Consider the following 27,417-nt stretch of genomic DNA (forward strand, 5'->3'; position numbering starts at 1 on the left):
TTTGATCATGTTTGTATTTTAATAAAAATTTTTTTTATCAAAATCAATGTCCATTGACAAAATATCTCTGCAAAAGCATACACAAATTAAAAAGCTCTGTTTAAATATATTTTGTTGTTGCTCCCATGCAATTGCAGTCAGCTTTCTATTCTTGATTTCGAAGTGATCAAGAGCCAACTCATTAGATTCCCTTCAGCTTTAGCCATAGATCATATACTCCCCAATTGTTTTCCGTCATGTGAAATGTCTAACATTTATTTGCCTAAAAGTTAATTTACCATCCAACACATATAAAGCTTATTCTATTTTGGAAAGATGAATTCCCAGAGTTGTTTACTAATGGGTATATGCAAATTTAACTCCCATGTATTAACATTTAATTTACACGTTTTGAACAGACCCTTATGATGGCATCCACTGTAACCCAACTTCTATTACAAATATAACTGATGCTTTCACCTTTTAACCAGATCTTTTTCCTCACCCCTGATGCCCATCAAAACTATTTTAAAAGAAATGTTGGTAAAATAGTTTGCATTGTAAGACATGACTACAACACTGGACACTTATCTTACTCCAAAAACCATATAGATGCACTTTCTAGCATGGGTCATACCTAAATGATCAATAATTAAATTCCAGGCTTATTTGCACCCCCCTCCCCCCCCCCCCCCCCTCTAATCCAGCATCTAAAGGAAACTAACTCATTATAGAATTTCATCTTGGTTCGGATGCCTCACTAAATTCAACTTACTGACATGGAAAACAGTGGAGCAATCTGTTTGCTCAAATGAATTAATTTATTTAAGCACATTCTGTAAACTGATAATCATTAGAAAAGTATATGTTAAACCAACAATTGTGTATATTTTTCAAATATCAGTGAAACAAGTAGAAAATAATAACATCATTAAATATTACAATAAACAAAAATGTGTAGTTAATCGGTAGTTTGGCATTGTTGCACCTACAGAAAAAGCAAAGTATAATTTTGTGTAAAATGGCTTTGTGTAGGTATTTATTCACAATGTCACTGAATTCTGAAATGTATTGTCCATCCCTTATGCTTGAAATGAGGCAACTATGTTGATGGATCTGAATAGCAGACTTCCTTCCCTGATAGGCATTAGTGAACCAAAAGCATTTTTTATGGCAATCCAGTATTTTCATAGTTACCGTTATTTCCATATTTTTACCTGAATCGAAATTGCCATGCCATGGCGGAATGTGAGCTTCAAGCCCTCAGATCAAAAGGTCCAATCTGATCACTGGCAATTAACTAATCAATACACTACTTTTGTCCTTTTGGTATCCGGCATGATGCTAAGTGCAGTTCAAATTAAATGTAATTTATACATAGAACAAGATTGCTAACTTTCCATACTGTGACATACTAAAAGTCAAATCTGAAATTGGTTGCTCTCAGACATTGTTAGCGTTCCTAGTGGAATTAATTTTTCCAGTAGAAAGTAATCAGAGCCACATTGATAAAGATCTACAGCACAAGAGGACAAGGTTTTAAAAGGTCCAGATTCCATGATCATCTTGAATGCATTTAGATGCCAGCTTCTTTGACAATTGTTGGAAGATTGGACAGTCAAATGATTTGCATTACTGTTCCAGTCAAACTGAAGTCAGGCTATTGTGCAGTTATTGAGGTCGATGATCTTCTTCCTGTTTTGCTTCTTTATATATCTAACAGCAGTCCTCACTCCGCATTCAAACACTTCTTGCACACCTCTATTAGTAACTGCAGAACACTCCATGTAATGTTGTGCTCTGACCTCTCTTGCCAGCCTCTTACCATCAACAGATGTGATGGTGCGAAAAGTACCCACATCTCGTTGATCTATTTGTGTGCCAACCACCAATATTGGAGTCTTTGGTAAAAAATTTCTGACTTCTGGTACCCATTTATTTCTAACACTCAAGAATGATAAAGGGTTTGCTACAGAATAGCAAATTAACACCACATCAGCCTGTTGGTAAGAAAGAGGGCGAATTCCTTGAAATGAATCATTTCCTGAAGTGTCCCAGAGTCCCAGGCTGATCTGAGTTCCATCCATAAACACATCTACTCCAGTGTTATCGTAAACTGTGGGCTTGTACAGATCTGGATAAGTCTCTGAAGTAAATCTCACCAGTAGTGATGTTTTTCCCACCTTCACATCACCCACAAGAACGCATTTTATGGAGGTCATTGTGTCTCCAATGTGAAGCAGATCACATACAGTGCTGCACAAGTCTTCACAATGACACTATCAACTCTTCAAATGTTTTCAATTCCGCGATTAATGATAATATTCATACAGAAGAATTAATTTTTCTTTCACCTGTGGAAGAAAAAAACAGTGATAAAATGTTCTGATATATTGTACTCATATTAAAATTTCACACCTTTTGCCATTGGACCAAATGACTGACACAAAGGTTGAACATTAAATACCTGAAGAGTGCAGGAGAAAGAAGATAGAATTTTCACATTCAATGGAAAAAGATCAATAAACAATTTAACACAAATAACATTTAGATGGCAAATACAAATCAGTGAAGTTTGTGACATGAAAAAGTTAACAACAGTTAATAAAGGACACTTTAAATTTCACTAGACATACTCCACAGAAGAAAACTTCCCCTATGCTTTATACTGCCATTCAAGAGGTTTTACAGATAAATAAACAATGATTTTGTTAAGTTCTAGATAACATGCATAAGTCTAATTTCTTCAGCACTTACCTCTTGCAAACAATTCCACGTGAATCTCCACTACAGAGTTTGTGACCACATGGCATCTTCTTCTGTTAACACAATTTAGTTCTCCAACTTGTCCCTTCTATATATACGTTGTTCTTCTTTCCTGGTAACAGACAGGCCAGAATATTATACTGACGTAGCAAATTCTAGGGAAGCAAATTTACACATTTCCTTCTCTATATGGGTTGTATTGCTCCATTTTGAAGTGTTTGCTTTTCACAGAAAAATGAGTTTACTAGCAGAATCTTCAATTGATTTCTGGAAAATTGGCAGAGGGAGTAAAATCTTGGGTAAAGACCTTTTTCCACTAGAAATAGTTTCAAACGCATTGCAATTATTCACCTAAAATAAAGCCTCCGAGGCACGTCTGAAAGAAGGAAGTACAGAGGGTGGCACCTGTTAGTCAGATTCTTTGTGCCTTTCCTCAGGCAAAAGCTCTACAAATTCTAATCTTATGGCGCATTGCAATTATTCACCTAAAATAAAGCCTCCGAGGCACGTCTGAAAGAAGGAAGTACAGAGGGTGGCACCTGTTAGTCAGGACGACAGATTCTTTGTGCCTTTCCTCAGGCAAAAGCTCTACAAATTCTAATCTTATGGCGTAGTTTGCCTGACTAGATCTTTTGTTGGCATTCTCTAAAAAATGGTGCACCATGATGATTAAGGATAAGTATTTTCTGGCACTTCCTACCAAAAATAGAATTCCCACACAGACTTGTCTGCTCCTTGCTCATCCATTGCTAGGGTGAGGCAACACATAAACCAGAAGAACAATGCATTATATTCCACCTAGGTAGCTAACAACCCAACTGCATGAATATTGAATCTTCCCTCACCACTATCCATTCCCACTGCTTTCATTTCTCTTTTACGTGCTCCTGTACTTGTATTTTAACACCCTACCTTCCCCACCACCAGAGGACTCTTGTCTTTCTACCTCTCCAATTTTCATTTGTTCTGTAGTTTATTACTTCTGGCCTCTCCTGAGCTCTTCCTGCTCATCCCCATTTACGCTCAATGTCTCCTCTTTTTACCCCAGTCTCAAAAAGGGTCCCAACCCAAACAGTTGGATTTTTATTAATTTCTCACCATGTATGCTGCCTGATCACGGAATCCCTCTGGCTCAAGATTCTACCCTCGGCAGTTCTTGTTTCTCCTTTGATAGCAAATTAAATTGAGGTTTTTTTTTAAAAAAAAGAGGTATCCTAATTTCAAGATTCAATTTATTGTCATGTGATAAAAATAATGTCATATTGCTTTTGTCTGCTGTGAGGCATGCTCTTCAATGGGAAAAAGCAATTATGGAAATAGTACAATTAAAATGCATCTCAGTCATGTTTCTTACACTGGAAAACACTGAGTAATCAGGCTGCATGATCAGAAGCAGTCACAATCTCAATCTACATGAGCCAGTGAGCAAGTGAAAGGTGAAGCATTTGTCAGAGCATGTACACCAAAATAAATCCTGCCTACTCTAATTTTCACATAGTGTGGCACAAGAATCTTCTAGTTAAAGTCAAATCTGACCAAACAGAAATAGGATGTGCACTCCACAACAACCAAAGAATTACCTCACAAGAGGTCTTGTATCCATAGGACACTGAGCCACTTCCAGCAGTTTCAGCACAAGCCGTGGCCAAGGCAGGAACCAATCTTCATTCAGATTATGCCATGGTTTGAAAAGTTATCCAAATGGACATCAACGAGGAAAATAAAAGCTACTTGAATCTATCATCAGGTTTGTTGAAAAAGGATACATTTTCTGTGAACTTGTGGCTTGCCCTGTGCATCAGAAAACAGTTCTGCTGAGTGGCCAGCAGCTGTGTTTGGAAACATAAGTGAAGCATTCAAATCTCATTCTGGGTTCTGAAAAATGGATTCTAATTTTCAGGCACACGTTATCATCTATTCTTCAGCCACGAAAGTGGAGAAGGGGGGTGGCAACGCCTTTACAGCGCCAGCGATCGGGACCATGATTCGAATCCCACACAGTTTGTACATTCTCCCAGTGTCTGTCTGGGATTTCCCCGGGGGCTCCGGTTTCCTTCCACCATTCAAAAAGGTATCGGGGTGGGGGTGGGGGGTTGTAGGTTAAGTGGATGTAAATTGGGCAGCATGGACTCGCGGGTCGAAATGGCCTGTTACAGTACTGTTTGTCTAAATGTAAAAAAAAATTTAATTTTAAATTGAAGGCTTACTCAGAAAGTACCACCTAAATACTTTGCATTAAATGACACACAATCTACACACAGACCACGACTATATTTGATTAACCTTTAACTCTACTTACAATTTATAAGGCCAAGCAGAGCTGCATGCCTAATTTTGTAGCTGTTTTACTCAAATAAATATTGCAAGGAAACAGTAACCCACTATTATTTAAATTTGATTGATGTAAGGTATGTGTCATGTTTGTAATGCCATCTTTTTGAAAAAAATAACCTTTCTACGTGACAGTAATCATCATATCTACAATTAATTTACCTTAAATGAAGCAAAATCAGACTTTGCAGAGACAGTAATCATCACATCTACAATTAATTCACCTTAAATGAAGCAAAATCAGACTTTGCAGAGACAGTAATCATCACATCTACAATTAATTCACCTTAAATGAAGCAAAATCAGACTTTGCAGAGACAAGTTAAGTTTCTTTTAAAATTGTTAACCTACATCTTGAATGTCCGATTCTGGAACAATTGTACAGACTGCTCCAACAACAACTAAACATACTCTGCTGGAGGAACTCAATGGGTCAAGCAGCATCAGTGGCAAAAAAAAAAGTGGTCGACCTTTCCAGTCAAATTCTTTATCAAGACAACTTGCTCAAGCTCATGCACCCCATTTTGTTATTGGAAATGACATGATGTTTTTCACTTCACAGCAAAGAAGAATTGCTGGTTCACTATTGGGGGTGGGGCGTGGGGGGGGGGTGAGGCGTGGGGGGTGACAATTACCAAGAGAATGTCTGTTCCAAAGCAAATCTCTTAAGTGGCCAGCAGCTGAGTTTGGCAATGCTCTGAAAATGCTCAATTTCCAGCCTTCATACCTTTAATATGTGTTTAAAGTGTATACTTAAAGGTGTAAGGTAATGTTATAACTAGGCAATCTACAAATTTGAGGAACACTTTGTATCGTGTACCAGCATTTCCTAAGCACATGGTATCAAATATCGTCCCCCACCCCCATCTTCTGTCTCCTTTTCTCTAGCTCTCTTTTCCTTTTTCCTTCTATCTCCTTTCTGAGAGCTAAAATCAATTCTCACCTTCTTATCATATTAAATTAACCCCTTTTTTCTGTTGTCTGTCCCACTCCCCTTCCCATTCTTCCCTCAGCCTTTAATTCAGACTGCATTTCCTCACACATACTTGAGGAAGGGTTCAAGCTCTAAACATTGGTAATGTATCTTTATCTCCTATGAACGCACCAAAGCTGGCTGAGTTCCTCCATCATTTGTGTTTTGACTACAACCACAGTGTTTGCACACTTTCATGTTTCAATCAATAGCCACTTTCAGGTGGCCAGAATACCCAACTGTAAAGCTGACTATTCTACCCCAATGCAGCTGTCGGGTGGCCACCTAAAGTGGAGAACCCAACCCCGAGGAGCATTTTCCTTACCCTCCTCGGGTACGTATATTCTCCAGCTTGGAGTATCCCCCGTTGCACCTGAACGCGAACACAGCAGTAACTACAGAAACCTGGAGTCTACGAATGGTGCACACACATACAAGACATTTCAACGCAATTGGGAAAACAGTCAAGAAATTAACTCTCAACAATGTAATTTGATTTACTTACGTTAGTGATGGCCATCCATCCATTACCACACTAACAGAAGTACTCTGATATACGCAATACAGAGGCTTGCAATTCATTAGCAGACCACCCCCCCCCCCCCCACCGTCACAATTTTCCCACCCACGGCACCAGCCAGCACTTCAAACAAAGTTTGTATTTTCTTTTTTTTAAATCTCTTTCGGCATCCTTTGCTTTCTACAAATGTATTCGTGTATGTTTTCTAAAGCGGTCTCAGTGAAATGTTTCTCTCTAGGTACAGAAGCGAGTTTCCTAAATATGCTCACAGGACACAGACAGTCCACAGGAGTCATGTTCACTCGGATGCAGCTCTCCTTCAGCCGGCACGTTCAGGTGACAGAAAGGCATCTTCTCCACGGCCACCTGAACGTCCCAGCTGCACTTCCCCCAGCCGCATCTGCCAGTGCATTATCTGCATCCGAGCACCTGAAAGCAGCTAATGTTTCTCCAAAACCCTCCCCAGTCTCAATGTTTACCTTAGCCCTGTCTCCCTTCCTCCAGTTCCCCCCCCTTCCATCTCCCATCAGACAGCTATCTCTGCTCTCTACCCTATGATTCCTCAGTTTCTCTATTCTCCCACCTGCATCCACCTTTTACCTGTAGCCTGTGTTCCTTCCCTTTTCCTCCTACCTTTTTACTCCAGCTTCTGCCTGAAGAAGGGCTTAGGCCCAAGATGTTGACTACCTTTTATTTTTTAATGAATGCAGGGTGACTTGCTCAGTTTCTCCAGCACTTTTGTGTACTGCAATAAATAAGTGGTCATTTGGGTTTACAATTCACACTTAAATTTGTTGGCCCAGTTTCAGACATCTTGAAGGTAAATAACATAGAAACTCTTAGGTGGGGGGGGGGGGGAGAGTTACTATTCAAAAAAAATATTACCACAATTTTAAAAAACAGTAACTATGTATGGGTCAAGAAAGGAACAGAAAAAAAGATTTTAAAATGTTCTTTTGTATTTTTTCATTTAATGTTTACCCTACATAAAATTTGTTGAGTGAGCATTTCATTCCTTATGTTAGATTTTTGTGGGAAGTAATTTATAAATTCCACAAGAGTGAATATCAGTAATATGGATAGCTGTAACACAAGAGTCTTGTTACTTATCCCCCAGCAAAACAGGAACATGAACGTGAGCAAATACAATGTCACTAAGCTACATTTACTAGATTTTTAGGAAGTGCCATGAAGCTTGAGGGAATATCTCAAAGAAGAATGAAGATGTTTAAGGAAAGAATTCTAGAGACTAAGGCACAAAAACAGTACAAGGTATAGAAAATTTTGCATTTCACATTAACCAATGACCTCATTGAAAGGTCAGGAGTGTTTTGGATGTCTCAAAATTTGAAGAAAAATAAATGCTTGGTCAGTCATGAGAGAATTATCTTGATTGTGCATTGTGGCCATCAGCAATCAAAATGTATCAGAGAACATGGAAACATATAGTACAGGAACATGCTCTTTGGCCCATGTATTTGTTCCGACAGGTTGTCCAAATCAAAAAATCTGCTGCTTGCACTTGATCCCCTCCATCCCCTTCAAATTCTACCTAGAAACAACTTCATTGCTACTAATGTTCTTGCTTCCAGTTGGAAGGTGGACTTAGGGGTGGACAAAGTAGGCAGTTTTGGTAGTGAAGTTGATATATAATGGGAAATTGAACTCAAGGATGCCAAGGCTGTGAATGGAATTTATGGTCTTTGTACTTATGACAGAATATTATTTGGCATCCTCAATGATTTGACAGGTGAGAGTAACATGAATGTTAGTACTGAGAAAATGCAGAGGTGTAATTATTAAAAATTAGCATAGAAGTGAGGACTGCTTATGCCAATTCGCAAACTAACCTCCACACGACTTTGAAAATATGCACCATTCAAGGTCCTATTGAAAGGACCCCTTATACTTTTTCAACTGAACGTATTTTCTATAACACCTTTTGTTTTATTTTGCACTACCTGAACCACCAAAGGATAGGGTGACTTGCTTGGATATATGCAAAGAGTTCCACTCTATCCCAGTACAATTCAATTCATCCATGGTTGAATTATTTGGTAGCTTCCAGGGCAATGATACATATTCACCAGCTCTTCTGAAGTGGAGGAGAACAAAAAAAAACAATCGGACTGATCGCCAAGAAAACAAGTTGCACTTTTGGTCCCTGAATAGTTGTGCTAAAACAGGCCTCCCCACTCCAGACACAAAAAAACCTAAATTGGCCAAGATCCAGTGAAGAAGACTTAGCTGGTTTATATCAAGGAACAGTTACTGAAACCAAACTTGCATCAGTACACCACTCAATTAAACGCACTGAGAAGCACATTTCCTTTGCAGCCATACAGCCACACCAAAGCAACATGCAATAGTTGCCATGAAGGAGAATGAAGTTTTCAGGGAAGAGGGCAATACCCTTCCCATCCACCAAAACCATCGTGCCCAATTAAATAAATGCCAATTAAATAAATGCCAAAGACCTTGTGCATGAGGGTACAGCCCATTATGAAGTGTCACAAGTCACAGAATGAAACCTCACAATCCATATATCTTTACGGTATAGCAATTCACCAGAAAAATGAGTCTTGGGCTGACGATTGTCTGATTTCAGTGATGTGCCAGTCTTCAGGAGTTGATGTTGTAGCAAACTATTTAAAAAAAAATCAGCCTGGTGAACCTGCAAGAAATGCTCCTGCCCCATCTGAGCTAATTAATGGTGAAGACGGTCACTGACATGCATTAGGGATAATGATTTTTCAGGCTTCTTAGAAAACATGTCCCTCCATCAACAATTCCCCTTCTATCTATCCTGACAATGCTTTCACCTCAGTGCAGTTCAGCGATGTAGCAGAGAATGTTGAGCAGGAATACCTTGCCATTCTTCCCTTTGCCACTGCTCTCTTGCTCCTGCTGTTTTTCAGGCCCCATTTCGTGGCCATTGGTTTCCAGGTGCCTTTGCCACTCTTCCTTTGGCACTAGCATGCAGCCTTACATGTGTAAGATTATGCAGAACACAGCAATGAGGAAGTCTCCACAACTGAGAAATCATACTGCACATCAGAAACCTAAAATTCATCAGCGTGCACGTTAAATTTTCCAAATTTACGTAACCCACCCCCAACCTCATCTGGTTCTGCTGTTTCCATCTGCCCTTCACCTGCTCTCTTTCTCAATTTTCTCTCAAAACAGCCCTTCCCCCATCTGTAGACTCCTCCTCTACTTGACTCTTCACCTCTTCCATCTTCATTAGTCCACATTAGCCCAGTATCCTATCACTTATGGGGTCCACTCCTGCCCCTTTCCTTTTTATATTTGCCCATTTCACCTTCATACTTTAATCTTGAAAAGCATTCCAGTCAAAATGTTGACTGATCTTTTCTCTCCATAGACAGTGCCTACAGCCTTAAGTGACCCCCACCCCCCCCTCCAATTCTTGTGCAAGTCTCCCCATTTGTTTGACAGGTATTGCTGTGTGCCCCCAGTCTAATGCAGGCAATGGAATCTCATCTTTAGACAATCAATGACATTTTCAACTACTACCCTGATACTTGAATACCTGAACCGGTGCGGACTCGAAAGGCCAACATGGCCTGTTTCCGCTCCGTAAATGGTTATATGGTGTTCCATCGGTTTTCAGCTTCTGTGTCTGAGGCGTGCATTGGAGTGAAGAGCAAAGAATATGAAGGTTCGTCCCTGAACAATAGATCTATTGCTCAAGGCAATAATGTACTCCCTGCAGGATGAATGTAACAAGGACAAAAGAGGTCAAAAAGATTAATCTAAAGATGTAAAGCAAAATAACAGCAAGTGTATGTCTATAAGAAACCAAGAGAAGATTTTTATGTGGAAATAATGAAATAGCTGAGGCACCAAGTGAGTGCCCTGCAAACCATCTACACTGGAGGAGACTATATATTGTTAATGTAGCTGTAAACTAGGAGATTGATATCATAAAGGATATGTTTAAAATAAAGAGCAGTAGTCCTCAAGGTTAAAAAAAAGCTGCATGGATAGGATGCATTTTTCAATCACTGAAAGTTGGAAATTCTGGAGTCTTCGGCCATTGTCTTCCAAACATATTCGAATGTGGCACTGTTATCAGAGAACTCTAAAATCACAAATGTTACAACCACATTTAAAAAGGGGGAGATGGATACACTTGAAAACTACATGCCAATTAGTTTAATATCAGTTGTGGAGAAACTTCTGCAGTCAATAATCATGCACATAGAGGCCATAGCAAGGTACTGAACACATATTTCATACCAATCTTTATCAAGGAAGAATATGCTGTTGGAGTCTCAGCAAAGTAAGGTATAGTTAAAGTTCTTGTTGAGCCAAAATTATTAACCTGGAGAGACTAGAAAGGCTGACTGTATTTAAAGTGGTTAAATTATCTGATGCAGATAGGCAGAAGACTGTGACTTCCTCATGGACCCGCGATGAGCTTGTCAACTTCATCCACTTCGCGTCCAACTTCCACCTGATCTCAAATTTACCTGGTTCATCTCTGAATTGCTTCTTCCATTAGACTGGGGTTGCTAAGTAAACCATGCAAGGAAATTGCACAAACTCTGGACATAATATTTCAAATATCTATGGATTCAGGAGTGGTGCCTAAAATTTAGAAAATTGCATAATGTTCCACTATTGTTCAAAATAGAATGTTGTGGTGGATTACACCACTTAGTTCTCGAACTGACATTTGGAGGATTGGGCTCTCGCAGGAGCCTGGCGTGTAATGGTTTGGGAGAAGCGGATTGGTAGCACAAGGATGGATGGTTGCATTTCCTCTCTCTGAGTTGACAGGTCCATTCGTGTTTTCGACTGTGGATAATGACATTTGAACTGAACTGTTGAATTATTAAACAATATAACCATATAACCATTTACGGAGCGGAAACAGGCCATGTTGGCCTTTCGAGTCCGCTCCGGTTCACTGATTTTGTGCACCCTCTTCAGGCATTGGTCCCGGTAGATCTTCATTCAATAACGATGGACGAATTCAATGCAGGTTACTGGTATATTTCTCCTCTTTAAACAAGACTAAACATTAGACATCCTGAATTGGAAAAAGAACTGATATCCTGGAGTGTTTGAATCAAATTGTTAAACAATTAAACTCAGTGTTTGTACAACCTACAAATGACTACAATGCTTGGATAAATGCATGAAATAAATATCATTTAGTGGTGGGGAAAGTTCTATAAACAATAGAGAACTGGCAAATAATCCATGGTGGATTTGTTACTTTTTTTTAAATTAAAATCAAAGAGAGACAAAAGAAATGTAGCTGATAAGGTCAATATGAACTTTCAAAAAAACATTTGAAAATGTGCCATGAAGTAGGCTTTTTAATCAAGATATATGATAGAGCAGAAAGAAAGGAGCCTCTGGCTGCATGGACAGCGAATAGCTCAAGTAACAGAAAATGAATAGTGGTAAAATGTTGTTTTTCAGACCAAAGGATAGTGAACAGTGGACTTTCTTTATGAAAGACTTGAACTCGGGGGTGAGGACATAATTTCTAAACTTGCAAATAACACAAAACTTAGAGGTATAGCTAACAATGAGAAAGCTAGGGAATGGCATTTAATGTTGACAATGATGAATGTTTACATTTGGGTAGGAAAAATAAGAGGTAATAGGACAATTCTTAAAACAGGTACAACAGATTGGAAACATTTTTAAAAGTTTTGAGATTCTAGAATTTATAAATGGAAGTAGAGATTTTAAAGATCATAATCAATCATTATAAAACACTCCTCTAGCTATGGCTAGAGCATAGGATACCCACCACACATCAGAATCAAGAGAGCAATTGGTTGGGGTTTGCTTTTTACTGCTAGAAGTAGATTTGAAGGCAGATTCAATTGTAGAGTTCAAAAGAAAGCTGGTTAGCATTATAAAGAAAAGAACTTGCAGAGCTATGGAGAGGGTAGGGAACTCATGGAGTGCTTTTACATGGAGTTGGCCCACTGCCCAAATTGCCCCTTTTTGTGCCATGATCATTCTGTGCTTTTCTGATTAAAAGCTGTTTGTAGAAGGATTATGAATGAGATTTTTTTTTAAATTCAAACTGAGATCTGGAACTCACAAAAAAAATCTGCTGGAGGAACTCAGCAAGTCAAACAGCATTAATGGGAGAAAAAGAATAATCCGCATTACGGGCCTGAACCCTTCATCAAGATTGTCATCAATCCTTGATGAAGGGTTCTAACCTGAAATGCAAACCATCCTTTTCCTCCTATTGATACTGCTATACCTGGTGAGTTCCTTCAGAAGATTGGTCTTTTTTGTTTGCTCCAGATTTCAGCATTTGCAGTTTCCCATCTGGTTAGCACTGTCTGAAATAGTAGTAGATTCAGAACCTCTCATAACCTTTAAACAGTACTTGTATGTGTACTTGGGGAAACAAGACCTGCAGCAGCAGACCCAAAGATGGAATATGGAAGCAGGCTAGAAATTCCTTTTTGACTGGACTATTAGCCCAAGAATGATGGACAAAATACATTTCATAATCAAGCTTAAAGTTATTCTTTATACCAGGAAATAAATCCACACATGCATGAGTAACAGACATCTACCTCAAAACAAAAATCAAACAGGCAATCAAAAATAAAAAAAAACATTTTCAAAAATTAATTAGTGTCCTGGATATCCAACAAGTTATCCTCAAGCAGTATGCAATGCCAATTCCTTTTTCCAAAGCCCTCTCAAAATCCACATCCCAGCTCTTTGAGTTGTATCTTCATTTTACACTCCAACATGTATGTGACGTGGCCAATAATTGCACTGATGGTATGAAATTTCTTATTTTAATGATTTACAGCGAAGCAGAAGCCAATTCCGTCCAATTACACTCAAATTATCCTCCAACCCCGTATATATTGGAGGGAGAATAGAAACTGGAGGAAACTCATGTAGGACATGGGGAGAAGGTACAAACTCCTTTCGTTTTAATTGGTTCACTCAATGGTTCACCATAAATTTGTTCTCAACTTTTATAACTTCATGCTCACATGCTTTGGAAAGAATTACTTGATATATTTCTGAAATTGAAGAGAAAAATAGGAATCAAAGGTTAGAGCAATCCTACTGCAGCACCAGTGACCTGTCTGCAAGAAATTTGTGTGTTCTCCTCATGTCTGCAGGAGTTCTTCCATGTGCTCGTTACCACTCACATTCCAAAGATGCACAGGATTGGTAAGTTGATTGTTCACAAAAGTATAAATGGGCAGCACAGATTCATGGGCCAAACTAAATTAAAAAATAAAAATATCTATTTTTTTCAACATGCAGTTATTTTAATAATTCTTTGTTCAGAGAAAAAGATGTATATGAAGCTGGGCTGAGCCCTGACTTTTTATGAGAATTATCTTACTAAAAGTTGCTAACAGTTTAGCTCAGTAATAACCTTGCTTTATTCTATTATTAATGGCTTGAGTTAATAATTTTAAGTATCATTAAAAGCAAAAATATAATTTTCATGTCTGTAATAACACATGTACCATGTAGGTGGAGAGAGTGGAGAGCACCAAGTCCCTTGGTGTGCATGTAACGGAGAATCCATCTCGGATCCACACCATCATTGATAATGAGGACGAGGCCCCCATCTTAACAACATTTTACAGGAGTTCAACTGAGAGTGGCCAGTCTGATTGCATCATGATATCATCAAAGTCAATACAAAATATCATTGAGAGAGAGAAAGAGAGAGAGAAAAAGAGCGAGAGCGCGTGCGGGAGAAAGAGCGAGAGAGTGCGCGCGAGAGAGTGCGCGCGAGAGAGTGCGCGCGAGAGAGTGCGCGCGAGAGAGTGCGCGCGAGAGAGAGAAAAAGAGAGCGTGTGCGCGAGAGAGAGAGAGAGAAGCGCGAGCGGGCAAGAGAGCGCGAGCGGGCAAGAGTGTATCCCTCATTGTCTGTTTTAATGCCTTTCCATTTTTTACATCTATGTTTTTCATTTGTATGTACCAATTTAGATTAATTACTTCAATATGTGAAAAAATGGAAAATAAATCTGAATTGATACAGGATAATAAATAAAGTATTTCCAGTTCTTCAGAATATGTATTTATCCCTTGGATTTAGGGTTCCTAGAAATTCACTAGCCTAGTAACTTGGAGACTATTTGGTAACAGTAGCAAAGTCCAGTTATGATGATGCCACAAGTATTTATGCAATTAATTCTAAGAATCATAATAAAAACATAATTGAATTCTAGTTACAAAATTAAAGCTAATGAATGAATTTGAACATATGATGAACTATGAAGTAAATGCAAACATGAGTACTATTGGGTTTCACAATGAAGTGCTGGGAGAGGGAGGAAATCCCATATTATTCTTACTTGTTTCCGAGCACATGCTCTTAGGAACACTTTTATCAGCTTTATCCTTCTATTCAACTTCTACCAAAAGGAAAATTCTAATTGAGGAAGTAAAAAAAACACTGAAAGGACTTCTTTTCTGACAAATAATATATTAATATGAATTTATATAAACATTGTAAAATACAACTAATGCAACTTCTGCTATATGTTCTCAATTAGTTGTGCCATTTTAAAAAATCTCACTATTTAATAGACACTCTGCCAAATCACACGTGAACCTTGTGAAAAAACGTGGGAATATTCTTTCGGTACATGCAATATAGCTAAAAAATAATAGAGTATCCTAATAAAAGTGATATAAACCACAATGTAATATTTTTACAATTCTTATCCAGCCCCCTGACCTGCACCATTCTGTCCATAAAATAATCAGCCACTGCTTTAGTATTGAAATAAAATTCTACGAGATTATTTAAAGTGATTGTCATATTATTAGGAAACTCTTAATTTAAATTGAGAAATGCTTTGGTTAAGTCAAGCAGAGTCAACATTAATTTATTAAAGGTAAGCTAGTTTTTAGATAAAGGTATTTTACAGTCTGCAGTAACCATGAATTTCAAAAATTTCAGACACTGGAAACTGAAACAAAATGAAAAATGCTGGAAATACAAGGAAAGAAAGTTAAGGTTTCAGGACACTGTCTGAAATGCTAGAGGGTGAAGGAGAATATGAACTTGGTAGGAAAATTAATCATAGTATGGAATTAAAAGGATAAAAAAAAAGCAGTAAAAGATTGTTATTGAAGTCTCACAAAAAAATTACTGAACAAAATGAAAGCATATTGGGCTACAGTTGTTTAATGGCACGGGTTGAAAATTGATTGATAGAAAACAGAGTGGCACTGTCAGCATGAAAGATGATAAACAATTTTGATGAAGGACTGAAGTGTATGAATCTAAATTTGCCCAGATGAAAAGGTGGGATTATGAATTGTGAGGAGGACACAATGATAGAAGCACTGAGTGAATGGGCGTATAAGTGCTTGATGAAGTGTGATGCACAAAAGTAAAAATTGCCTACTTTGGAAAGAAAAGCAGAAAACATTATTTAATTGGGAAATGGTGACGTATAAAGGGATTTTTTTTTTTAAATTTTAGACATACAGCAAGGTAACAGGCCATTTTGTCCATGCCGGTCAATTTGCACCCAATTAACATACACCCCAAGTCTATTTTGAACAGTGGGAGAAAACCGGAGACCCCGGGGAAAATGTACAAACTCCTTACAGACACATGGGTTTCCAAATAACAAAAGGTGGATATCAGTTCTCCAGGAGCTATTATTGATATCTAGTGGTGATTCCCTGAACAAGACTAAGAAACGATGGGAAGAAGATTTTCAACAACAATTTTCTGATGCTACATGGGATTCTATTTTGAAATTGGTTAATTTATCTTCTTTTTGCACCTGGCATTCATTATTGCAATTTAAATCAAGCTTACTTTTCAAAAGTTCAATTGGCTAAATTTGATTCAAATTTCTCGTCAAAGTGTGATAGATACAAAACTGAAGAAGGTACATTATTTCATATGTTTTGATCATGTTCCTTGCTTTCCAGTTATTGAGAAAGTATCTTCTTTAGTTCTTAATGTTAATTTGGCTCCCAATCCTATTTGAAGTAAGTCAGCCGATTTAACTTTGTCTGGGCTACAATGCCATGCAGTTGCCTTTGCTCTTCTTATTGCCAGAGAGCTATATTAGTGAGATGGAAGGATGCTATCCCTCCAATACATACTCAGTGGTTATCTGATGTGATGGCATGCTTGCCTCTGGAAAAAAAAATTGATGCTCTACTAAATGTAATGAAATTTAACATTTTAAAATTATGGGGACCTTTCCTTGATTATTTTCAGAATTTATAAGATTATTGGATCCCATTTTATGGTTTGGTTGTCCTTTCTTTCATATATCAATGGAATATTTATGTTTAATCATAACTTCACAAGGGAGGGGTATAGTTTTTGCTTTAAAAACATTGATAGTTTTTGTCTCTTCATAAGTTGTGTAACAACTATTTGTTAATATATGTTTTACCTTTTATATATTTAAAAAAAAACTCAAAAATATTGGAAGGAGACAATTCAGGTTTCAAACCCCAGTTCCAATCGCTGGTGCTTTAAAGGCATTGCGTTAACTGCTGCACCAACCATATCACCCAGGATCTGGGTGTCCTTAAAGCAATTAAGAATATAATTAAGAATATAACTGATATACTGGCCTTCACTGCAAGATGCCTTAAGTGCAGGATGTCTTCTCAGAGAGATGCAGGATTTTGATAATACCTCACCTAAAGTACTGTCAGAGTCGTGCACTGTGGAAATTGTCATTTGACCACCGTGTTTGCAGCAATCAACAAGCACTCATTTATATCAATCCTATTTTTGTCCACTCCACATTCTCTCAAATGCTCCTGAGATTCTGTCACTTACCAACACACTAGGGCAATTTGTATTGGTCAAATAACCTACCAATCTGCTTGTCTTTGGCTTGTGGGAGGAAACCAAAGCATCTGGAGGAAACCCACAGTCACAGTGAGAATGTGCAAACAGCGAGCACCGGAAGTCAGGGTTGAACCCTGGTCTCTGGAAATGTAAGGCAGATGCTCTATAGCTGCACCATGGTGTTACCCTGATAGTGTGCAGTTTTGGTAAACTCACCCAAGGATATACTTTACATAGCTTGAGTGGAGTAAACCTGCTTGACTCTAGACACATTCCTGAGGTGACAAGAGTGTTATGTGTCAACCAGGCCTATATTCACTGGAATTTAGGAGATAAATGCGAATATTACTGAAATGTTTAAAATTCTGACAAGGCTGGATGTAGTGAAGTCATTTTCCACGTCTAAAAATATAGCCACAAACATAGGATGTGTGGCAGATCACATGAAGAGAAATTTCTTCAGTCAGAGAGTGGTGAATTCTTTAGCCCTGAAGACAACAGACACCAAGTTCCTGAACATATTTAAGGTGGAGATAGATTTCTAGACACAAAGGCATTAATGGAATGGGAAGAGAGTATAGGTATGGTTTAGTATCACCCAATGGCAGAAAAGATTTGAAAGGTGGCTATTTTCTATGTTTTTTATGTTCAGGCAGCAAAATGAGCAAGTAACAGTATCCAAAAAAAATTGCAATATCCAGTTGTTTGGATTGGAGATTTAACATTATTTTTTATGTTTTTATATTTTCTAAAAATATTGTATCTATGTTACTTCTCAGCAATCCATTTAGTCCTTTCAGTCACTCATTTCCTGGTACCTAATTTCTCATACATGCCCTTCAATGCTATCCTGATTCTCCAACCACCCAACTACTCTAGGAAAACTTATAATAGCCAATTAAATTACCAAAGATCTCATCTGTGGGATAAGGAAGGAAGCCAGAGAACCTGGAGGAAACTCTAGGTTGGTTTTTTTCCCCCCCCCACACAATTTGTTTGTGACCAAAGAAAGCATAATATCACAATACAAAACAATAAGATTTAGTAAACAATGACTGAAAGATTATAGGAAGACAGACACCTGAGAGAGAATTGAGTAATGTAATAGCTATTTATTATGTGATACCATCCATTTGAGACAAGCTCAGAATAGATAATATATTCAATGAAGAATATGCAAACTCCACAGACACAGTACTGTAAGTTGTGATGGAGTAGCTCTGCTACATGCATCCAATGTATTTTTGTAGAAGATAACCCCTATATATCAACACTTCACAAGCTTTCCACATAAGTGCTGAAGAAACTATCCAGGTCCCACAGCGACCAGAAAAAGCAAAGGTACATATCCAACATTCTGGGCTTGAGCCCTTCATCAAGGTACAAGGAGAATGCAGGAAGGCACCTGAGCCAAAAGGTAGGGGAGAAGGGAAGAAGGGGCAAGGGGCGAAGCACAGGCCAACGGCAATAGTAGATATGGGTGAGAAAGCAGAAGGGAAAAAATCTGAGAAGTGATAAAGGAAGAGGATAGCTCTCAACATGGAGAGGAAAGGGGGAGGGGAGTTTATGGCAGTAGAGAGGAAGCCATGTTTTTTTTTTAAGATGGAAACTTCAAATGTTCTGCAATGGAAAACTGAAACCTAGGAATAGATGTGCCGGAAACAGAGGAATTGAGAAAAATAGAGTCTTATGGGGACAGGGTGTGAAGAGGTGTAGTTGAGGTAACTGTGGGTTTGTAGAAAATATCTGCAGAGAGTTTGTCTCCCGAGGGATTGAGAAAAGAAATGTGTTGCCAGAAATGAACCATGAATTTGAGGTCAGGTTGAAAGTTAGCAGCAAAGTGGATAAAATTGACGAGCTCAACTCTATAAAGTGTTGATTTATAGGCCTACCTCACCTCATACAAAAATAGGTTAGATGGTCACGGGTGTACCTAGTAGACACACTGCCTCACAGCTCACAGTATATGGATTTGATCCTGACCACCATCACTGTCTGAGGAGTTTGTATGTGCTCCTAGTGAGTTTTGTCATAGAAACATAGAAGATAGGAGCAGGAGTAGGTCATTCGACCCTTCGAGCCTGCTCCGCCATTCAACGAGATCATGGCTGATCTTAAAGTTCAGTACCCCGTCTCCACCTTCTCTCCGTAACCTTTAATACCCTTATACTGAAGAAATATATCCAATTCCCTCTTAAATATATTTAATGAACCTGCCTCTACTGCCCTCTGTGGCAATGAATTCCACATATTCACCACCCTCTGGGTAAAGAAATTCCTCCTCATCTCGGTCCTAAATGGTTTGTCTATTATCCTCAAACCATGGCCCCGAGTTCTGGATTTTCCCATCATTGGAAACATCCCATCTGCATCCATTCTGTCCAGTCCTGCCAGAATTTTATATGTCTCTATGAGATCCCCTCTCAATCTTCTAAACTCCAGCGAGTACAATCCCAATTTGCGCAATCTTTCCTTATAAGTCATTCCTGCCATTCCAGGTATCAGCCTGGTGAATCACCTCTGCACTCCCTCCATTGCAAGAACATCCTTCCTTAAATAAGGTGACCAAAACTGCACACAATACTCCAGGTGTGGTCTCACCAAGGCCCTGAACAGCTGCAGTAAGGTATCCTTGTTCCTCTACTCAAACCTTCTTGATATGAAGGCCAACATACCATTTGCCTTTTTAATCGCCTGCTGTACCTGCATGCTCACCTTCAGAGACTGGTGTACAAGTACCCCTAGGTCTCTCTGCACTTCCCCATCTCTTAATCTATTGCCATTCAAATAGTAATCTGCCCTCCGGTTTGTATTACCAAAGTGGATAACTTCACATTTATCCACATTGTAGTGCATTTGCCATGTATCTGCCCAGTCCCTCAATTTATCCAAATCACACTGGAGCTTCCTGACCCCCTCTTCCATGCACACAACCCCTCCTAGCTTAGTGTCATCTGCAAATTTGGAGATATTACATCCAATCCTCTCATCCCGATCATTAATGTAAATTGTCAACAGCTGGGGTCCCAGTACAGATCCCTGTGGCACCCCACTGGTCACTGCCTGCCACTCAGAAAACGAGCCATTTATCCCAACTCTCTGTCTTCTACCTGCCAGCCAGTTCTCAATCGACATCAATACTTTTCCCCAATCCCATGAGCCTTGATTTTGTAAGCCAGTCGTTTATGCGGGACCTTAGCGAAGGCCTTTTGGAAGTCCAGGTACACCACATCTACTGACTCTCCCCCATCTATTTTACCTGTCACCATCTCAAAGAATTCCAATAGATTTGTCAAGCACGATTTACCTTTTGTAAATCCATGTTGACTCTGTCCGATCCCTTCTCTGCTAGTCATATGCTCCGCTATTACATCCTTAATAATGGATTCCTTCATTTTGCCCACTACTGATGTAAGGCTCACCGGCCTATAATTCCCCACTTTTTCTCTACCCCCCTTTTTAAATAGTGGGGTAACATTAGCTACCCTCCAATCCATGGGTACTGATCCTGAGTCTATCGAGTTCTGGAAAATAATTCTTAAAGCATCTGCTATCTGAATGGCCACTTCCTTAAGTTCCCTAGGATGTAGATTATCAGGCCCTTGGGATTTATCTACCTTCAATCCCATCAATTTCCCCAAGACCATGTTCTACATACCAAAAATGTGTGGGCTGAAAGATTAAATGACTGCTATAAATTTTTCATAGTGTGAGTGACTGGTAGAATCTAAGTAATTTGATGGGAATGTGGGGAGAATAAAATGGGATTAGAGATTGATTAATGCAAAAGAGATGCTCTGGTTGGGCCATAGGGCCTGGTTTCATGTAGTATCACTCTATGAATCAAGGAAAAGTGAAATAGTATTAAGGTATATAGTAAGCAACATTTAGCAAAGTTTTGGAAGAACCCAAGCTCCCTGAGAGCAAGCAACTAGAAGAGCATTGGAGCAGTTGAGTATGGTGACAATAAACCCCATTTAATTTATAGGGTTTCATTTGCATCTGTGACAGAGTATATAGATATGTTTTTGGGAGATATATTCGGAAAGGTTTGTTAGAGTAGGTTGCATGCAAACACTTTAAAACAGATCATATTTGAAATACTCGAGCTCTGATAATGGTAGACATATTGGCTCCACAGCTTTTGCAAGAGCTTTGGAGAGTGCCAAAGAAACTTCACTAAGGCAACAGATGAAAGAACTTTTCAGAGCCATGTTTGTCTGGAGCTGTTCTCAGAGGGTAATATGGTTTTGCAAGCAGAGAGAGTCAAACAGGCTTTCTCTCAAAGAGAGAGAGATATCAGTTCTACAGTGTTACAGCAGCTGGAACTGGAACTGGAACAGGGCAAGCTGGCAAGCTTGTGGAAAGCCCCATTTGGAAGACCAGTTGTGAGTTCTTAATTCAGCCTAGTCAAACCCCTTATGGTTCATGCAAGAGGAGAGGACTGGCTGTCTAGTGTTTCACTTGGAATAAGGGAAACAAAAAGAAACTCTGTGGTGACTTGAAAGAAAGATTATCATTTGGAGAACCCTGAGGTGGCAAGTTTCTTCGGCAAACACTGGAATGGCTGATTAAAAAGGAATCAGTTGTGGATGTCAAGGAATAACAAATCTCCCTCTGAAAACCAACAAGAACCTTCCTGAGCAGAAACCATTTACCTTTCAAGCACCAAAGCCTGGTGAACTTTATAAATGTTAAATTCTGTGCACAGTATAAGAATTGCCTGCAACCAGTGAACTTGGAGGAATGAAGATTGATATTGGACTGTGAACCCAAGATCTTTTCTGAAATTACACACATATTACATGCACGTGCGCATAGAATTAAAAAGAGGTTAAGTTAAGTTAGTTAAATCAATAGTGATAAGTTAGAGTGTAATTCTGTTTTCATGTTTAAAGATAATTAAAAGCAACTTTTGTTTAAGTAACCATTTTTTTGGTGAGTATCTATTGCTGCTGGGTTTATGGGTCCTCTGGGCTCGTAACACATCTCTATTTCAATATGTGAATTAGGTATCATTATCAACTAATAAAACCATATATCACTATCTGTTCTAATTAATCTCAATTGGTCTTGAGGAGTTGTGAGAATGATATTTAATTCATGATTTTGATTATGAAAAATGCAGTTTTGTGAAAGACTTTATGGAAGTTTTTATATGTATCTTGAAGAGTCGAAGGTGCTTATCTGTTAAGGTTGATAGGACAAAATACATTTTTAATCAGAGATTATTAGAATCTCAAATTATATGATTAACAAATTAATCACTAATTCTAACCCAAGGTCATTACCTTGAAATGAACAATGTAGTATCAATACTCCTTCACAGGAGAAGGAGTTGTTGGAGAGGTCCATGGCACATTACGGTGAGGAAGATCAGAAGCCATGGTAGCTAGACCAAGGAAAACATGGACTGTTTATTCTATTCTATTCTATTCAGTAATTTCAGTGGCAACACTAGAAAGAAAAGTCTCCAGGCCTCGATGGGATTTTCTCGAGAACCTTGAGGGAAGTAATAGCAGAGGCTCTGACAGTGATTTTACAGAAGTCATTAGAGAGGGACATAATGCCGGAGGAGTGGAGTATCGCACATGTGGTTCCTTTGTATAAAAAATGTTCGAAGAGTAAGCCTAGCAGTTATAGGCCTGTAAGTATGACGTCAGTGACCGATAAGCTAATGGAAAGTATATACAAGTATCTAGAGAGACAGGGTCTGATCAGGAATGCTCTACGTGGCTTTGTGCGTGGAAGGTCAGGTTTGACAAATCCTGTTGAATTTTTTGAGGAGGTAACTAGGAATGTTGATGAGGGTAGAACAGTAGATGTTGTCTATATGGATTTCAGTAAGATTTTGATCAGGTTCCACGTGGGAGGTTGGTAAGGAAGGTTCAGTTTTAATTTTGAGATAGTCAAATGGGTTCAACAGTGGCTAGAAGGTAGATGCCAGAGAATCATGGTGAATAACTGTCAGGATGGAGGTCGGTAACAAGCGGTGTGCCTCAGGGCTCAGTATTGGGTCCCTTGATATTAGTCATTTACATTAATGATTTGGATGATGGAGTGGTAAACTGGATTAGTAGATATGCAGATGATACAAAGATAGGTGGAATTGTGGATAGTGAAGAAGGTTTTCAGCGATTGCAGAGGGATTTGAAATGCTTAGAAGAGTGGGCTGAAAGATGGCAGATGGAGTTTAATGCTGAAAAGTGTAAAGTGCTTCATTCTGGGAAGAATAATCAAAACAGTGAAGGGGAGGGCATTAAAGAATGCAGAGGAACAGAGAGATCTAGGAATAATGGTTCATCATTCTTTGAAGGTGGAATCTCATGTGGATAGAGTGGCGAAGAAAGCTTTTGGTAGGCTGGTCTTTACAAATCAAAGCATAGAATATAGGAGTTGGGAAATGATGTTCAGACTACTCAAGACAGTGGTGAGGCCAAATTTAGACTACGGTGTACACTTCCGGTCACCAAATTATAGGAGGGATATCAATAAAGTAGAGAGGCTACAGAGAAGATTTACTAAAATGTTGCCTGGATTTTAGAATTTAAATTATAAAGAAAGATCGAGTAGAATAGGTCTTTATTCATTGGAGCGTAGAAGATTGAGGGGGATTTAATAAAGGTATTTAAAATTATGTGAGGGATAGAGAGAGTAGATGTGAATAGGTTCTTTCCCTTGAGGGTAGGTGAGATTCAAACAAGAAGTCACGAGTTAAGAGGCAAAAGTTTAGAAGTAACACAAGAAGGAACTTCTTCCCTCAGAGAGGGGTGGCTGTGTGGCATGACCTTCCGGAAGAGGTGGTCACAGCAAAGTCAATTTTGTCAATTAAGGAAAAGTTGGATAGCTATATGGGTGAGAGGGGATTGGAGGGTGATGGGCAAAGTGCAGGTAAGTGGGACTAGAGGAGATCACTTAGATCAGTACGGACTAGAGGGGCCGAGATGGCCTTTTTCTTTACTGTAATTGTTATATGGTTATATTCAGATTTGTTCAAATCAAATACCAACAGATAGTTGATGTTAAAACAAATTTATATTCTAATGTATTTTAAAAGTTAAACAACCAGCCTGAAACAAATGTCTGAGCAAAAAATATTGAGGTTCAATTTAATCACATCATTCCATTAAGCTGAAGAGATGAATAAAGGCTCAAATTTCACATTTCAGAAAAATTTGGACAGGTACATGGATGAAGGGTGTGTGGAGAGCTATGGACTGGGTGCAAGTCAGCGGGACTCGGCAGAATAATAGTTCAGCACAGAAGGGCCAAAAGGCCTGTCTTCTGTGCTGTAATATTCTATGGTTTTAAGTGTAAAATGGGGTTGAGATAGTCATGAAGCTTTTCAAATACCACTGCACAAAACAATTCAGAACTTTACATTTGCTATCCCACATTAGACCAAATTATACTGTTGTTATTAGTCTAATTAAGCCAGCAATGGAAAGTAATTTTTGCAAACAATTAATTTATTATACTCCAGATCTGAAGCAATTCAATTTACTTCAGCCTAAAATAATGGATGTAAACTGTAGAAATTTAATACACTTTAAACACAGCTGGAAGCTCTAACAAGATAGCTTTTCTAACAGATGTCTCCTTCATCGCCTTTAATCACAAAGAAAATGAATTTACTGTCTTGTATCAATGCAGCCACAATTTTATTTTCCTTTTTGTTAATGATAGACAACTGAGCATTGCAAGCCACCCACATGGTTACACATCTGCAGCGGCAATGGAATATTGTACACAACAAACCTCCTCCATTACACATTCACCTAACAACATGACAAAAATATCAAACTTCTGTAAATCACCCAACTCCTTCTTCAAAGCACGATCTTTGAGTGAAACAAATTATTTGACCGATTCAGTAAAATAATAGTTTTGTTTTAATAAATAAATATGTAATTCCTCATTCCAGTTCTTAATTTCTTGGGCTCATTGAATTCAAGCTAACTTATCAATATTCTTTAAAAGTACTTTCAACAATAAATTGTTAAAAGTAATTTTACTAAGAGCAAGTTTACAAAGATGAGAATGATCACATATTGTTCATTATGCTGAAAATATATTTCTGTACATGCATTTACTCTTCAATAAAGTGTAGTTCCTCAAAGCACAACAAGGCCTTACTTGCACAAACCTACTTCATGCTGAAGAGCGATCAGGCATTTAATTCACCTTAATACATGAAAATTCAAACAAGTAGATCAAGGCAAACATGTTGCCTTATCCTACAAAATAAGATTGCTATTTTTATTATTTTTTTAGGATGCAGTCATTGCTGGTAAAACAAGCATTGATTGTGCATTCCTTCCCAGGGTGGCCAACCTTTCAATTTTTAATTTAAGCATACAGCACAGCAGTAGACCATTTCAGCCCACGAGTCCGTGCTGCGCCATTAACCTACATCCCCTGTACATCCTCATGGGCCAAAATGGCCTGTTACCTCGCTGTGTGTTTAAATTAAAGCAGGCCAATCCTGCTTTGGAAGGTGAATGGTGAGCCATTGTTTTAAGTACTGCAACCTTTTGGTGAAAGTACCCCTGCAATGTTTTTGGGTTGGGAGATGAATAAGGTCCAGTGCTTACATTTCCACATCAGGGTGGCCTTTCACTGGGAGAAAAGCAGGTTAGGTGATCTGGGCGGTCGTTGATTTTGGAAGGTTTGTCAGGGTAATCTGGGTCTATGCTCCACTGGTGGTGGAAATGATTATGTAGGGTGTTGGGCTTAACAGATATACCAGTTTGCCCAATTTTAATAAATCTGCCATCGCAGCAGAAAACATTTGTTGGAAAAACTTTACCCATACTGACAGCCCTCTTAAAAAAATGTAAAGATATTTTAGTGATAGAACCAGCCTGAGGCTCCACTGCTCCACACTTTAACCATAAGGTGTATTATAAAAATCATTAATATTAGACTTGTTGATGCGCTGGCTTGAAATGATCCCAAAGTGCAGATTGTGACCACGTTCCTCTTACCTGACAGCCATTGGGCATTTTATTTCCCTGACGCTAAACTTGCCCACCCCGGCTTAAAGACTGCAGGAGCCCTCACGGTTCCTGCCCCGACTTTCCCCTCTCCATTCGGCCATCGAATACATTCCGACGACCGCGGTTAAATCCGGTTCCCACGGGCATTCATTCTGTTAATAATTCACAGGAGCAACACCTTTTTTAGTCGCTACCCTTGAATGAGAGAGTGTGTCTCCTTCAAGTAGGTGCTTGTTCCCCGCTTTAAACCCCATGCAACTGGAGACCGGGTGATTTTAGAAAAATCTCTCTTCCTTCCCCCGGTTTTCCGCCGACTTACCCCGAACAGCCGCCTCCCCTCGTCCTGCCCCAGTTGGTCTCTTCTCATTCACAGCGGCTCATCCTCTTCACGCGGGACGCTGCCACCTCGACGACCCCCCCCCCCCCCCCCACTCTCTCTCTCTCTCCAGCACCGTTACAGGGTCGGAACCAGAGACCAACTCACCTCCTCCACGCTCCTTCGATAGCACATCCTGTGTGGCATACGTGGGCCTCCAGGCAGCAGCGTCGCAAACTTTTTTTTTCTTTGCGGTTTGTTCTTCGCAGCGATGCCAAACGTCAACACAGCTGGGAAGGGGGTTGCAGTCAATAACGCCTCGCATTTGGGTGGCGAAGCTTGTGCCGAGGCTCGCCTGAGATTTGAACACTTAATTCCGCGCCATGAAGTTCTCAGCTGTGGCTGACAATTCCATGGGAGACAGTGGTCCAGCGTCTTGAGGAAGATACTCAATGGGTCAGAGACTTCCTCGGGAGGAAGTAACGACGGGCAGGAATTGCCCCCCCCCCCCCCCCCCCCCCCCCCCCACACACCCACACACACAAACTCAGCAAGTCGGGTCCAAAAAATTGACTTGGGACCTGAAACATCGCGGGAATGTATTGGTGAAAATGATATGGCATGACAGCGGGATGAGCCGCGCCTCAAAGAGATACATTAGTACAGTCTCGCCGGCCACTCCAACCAGCCTAATGCCTCATACAT

At 39.2% G+C, this 27,417-nt stretch overlaps 1 protein-coding gene across 3 annotated transcripts; it reads right to left on the bottom strand.

Annotated features, from left to right (window-relative positions):
- Positions 1-27,137, bottom strand: rhoh (ras homolog family member H). Of its 3 annotated transcripts, none has more exons than XM_069924882.1 (3): positions 26,881-27,137; positions 2,737-2,857; positions 1-2,333 (listed from the first exon to the last, which is right to left on the bottom strand). In XM_069924882.1, exon 3 carries the CDS (start codon positions 2,199-2,201, stop codon positions 1,635-1,637), a length of 567 nt encoding a protein of 188 aa, XP_069780983.1. In that variant the 5' UTR covers positions 2,202-2,333; positions 2,737-2,857; positions 26,881-27,137; the 3' UTR covers positions 1-1,634. The 3 variants fall into 3 exon arrangements, with proteins under 3 accessions (XP_069780983.1, XP_069780984.1, XP_069780985.1); XM_069924883.1 differs by lacking the exon at positions 26,881-27,137 and adding an exon at positions 26,716-26,798; XM_069924884.1 differs by lacking the exon at positions 26,881-27,137 and adding an exon at positions 4,326-4,839.
- Between the last annotated feature and the right edge of the window lie 280 nt (positions 27,138-27,417).

The sequence above is a fragment of the Narcine bancroftii genome, chromosome 3 (assembly GCF_036971445.1).
Source record: "Narcine bancroftii isolate sNarBan1 chromosome 3, sNarBan1.hap1, whole genome shotgun sequence".
Taxonomy (NCBI): Eukaryota; Metazoa; Chordata; class Chondrichthyes; order Torpediniformes; family Narcinidae; genus Narcine; species Narcine bancroftii.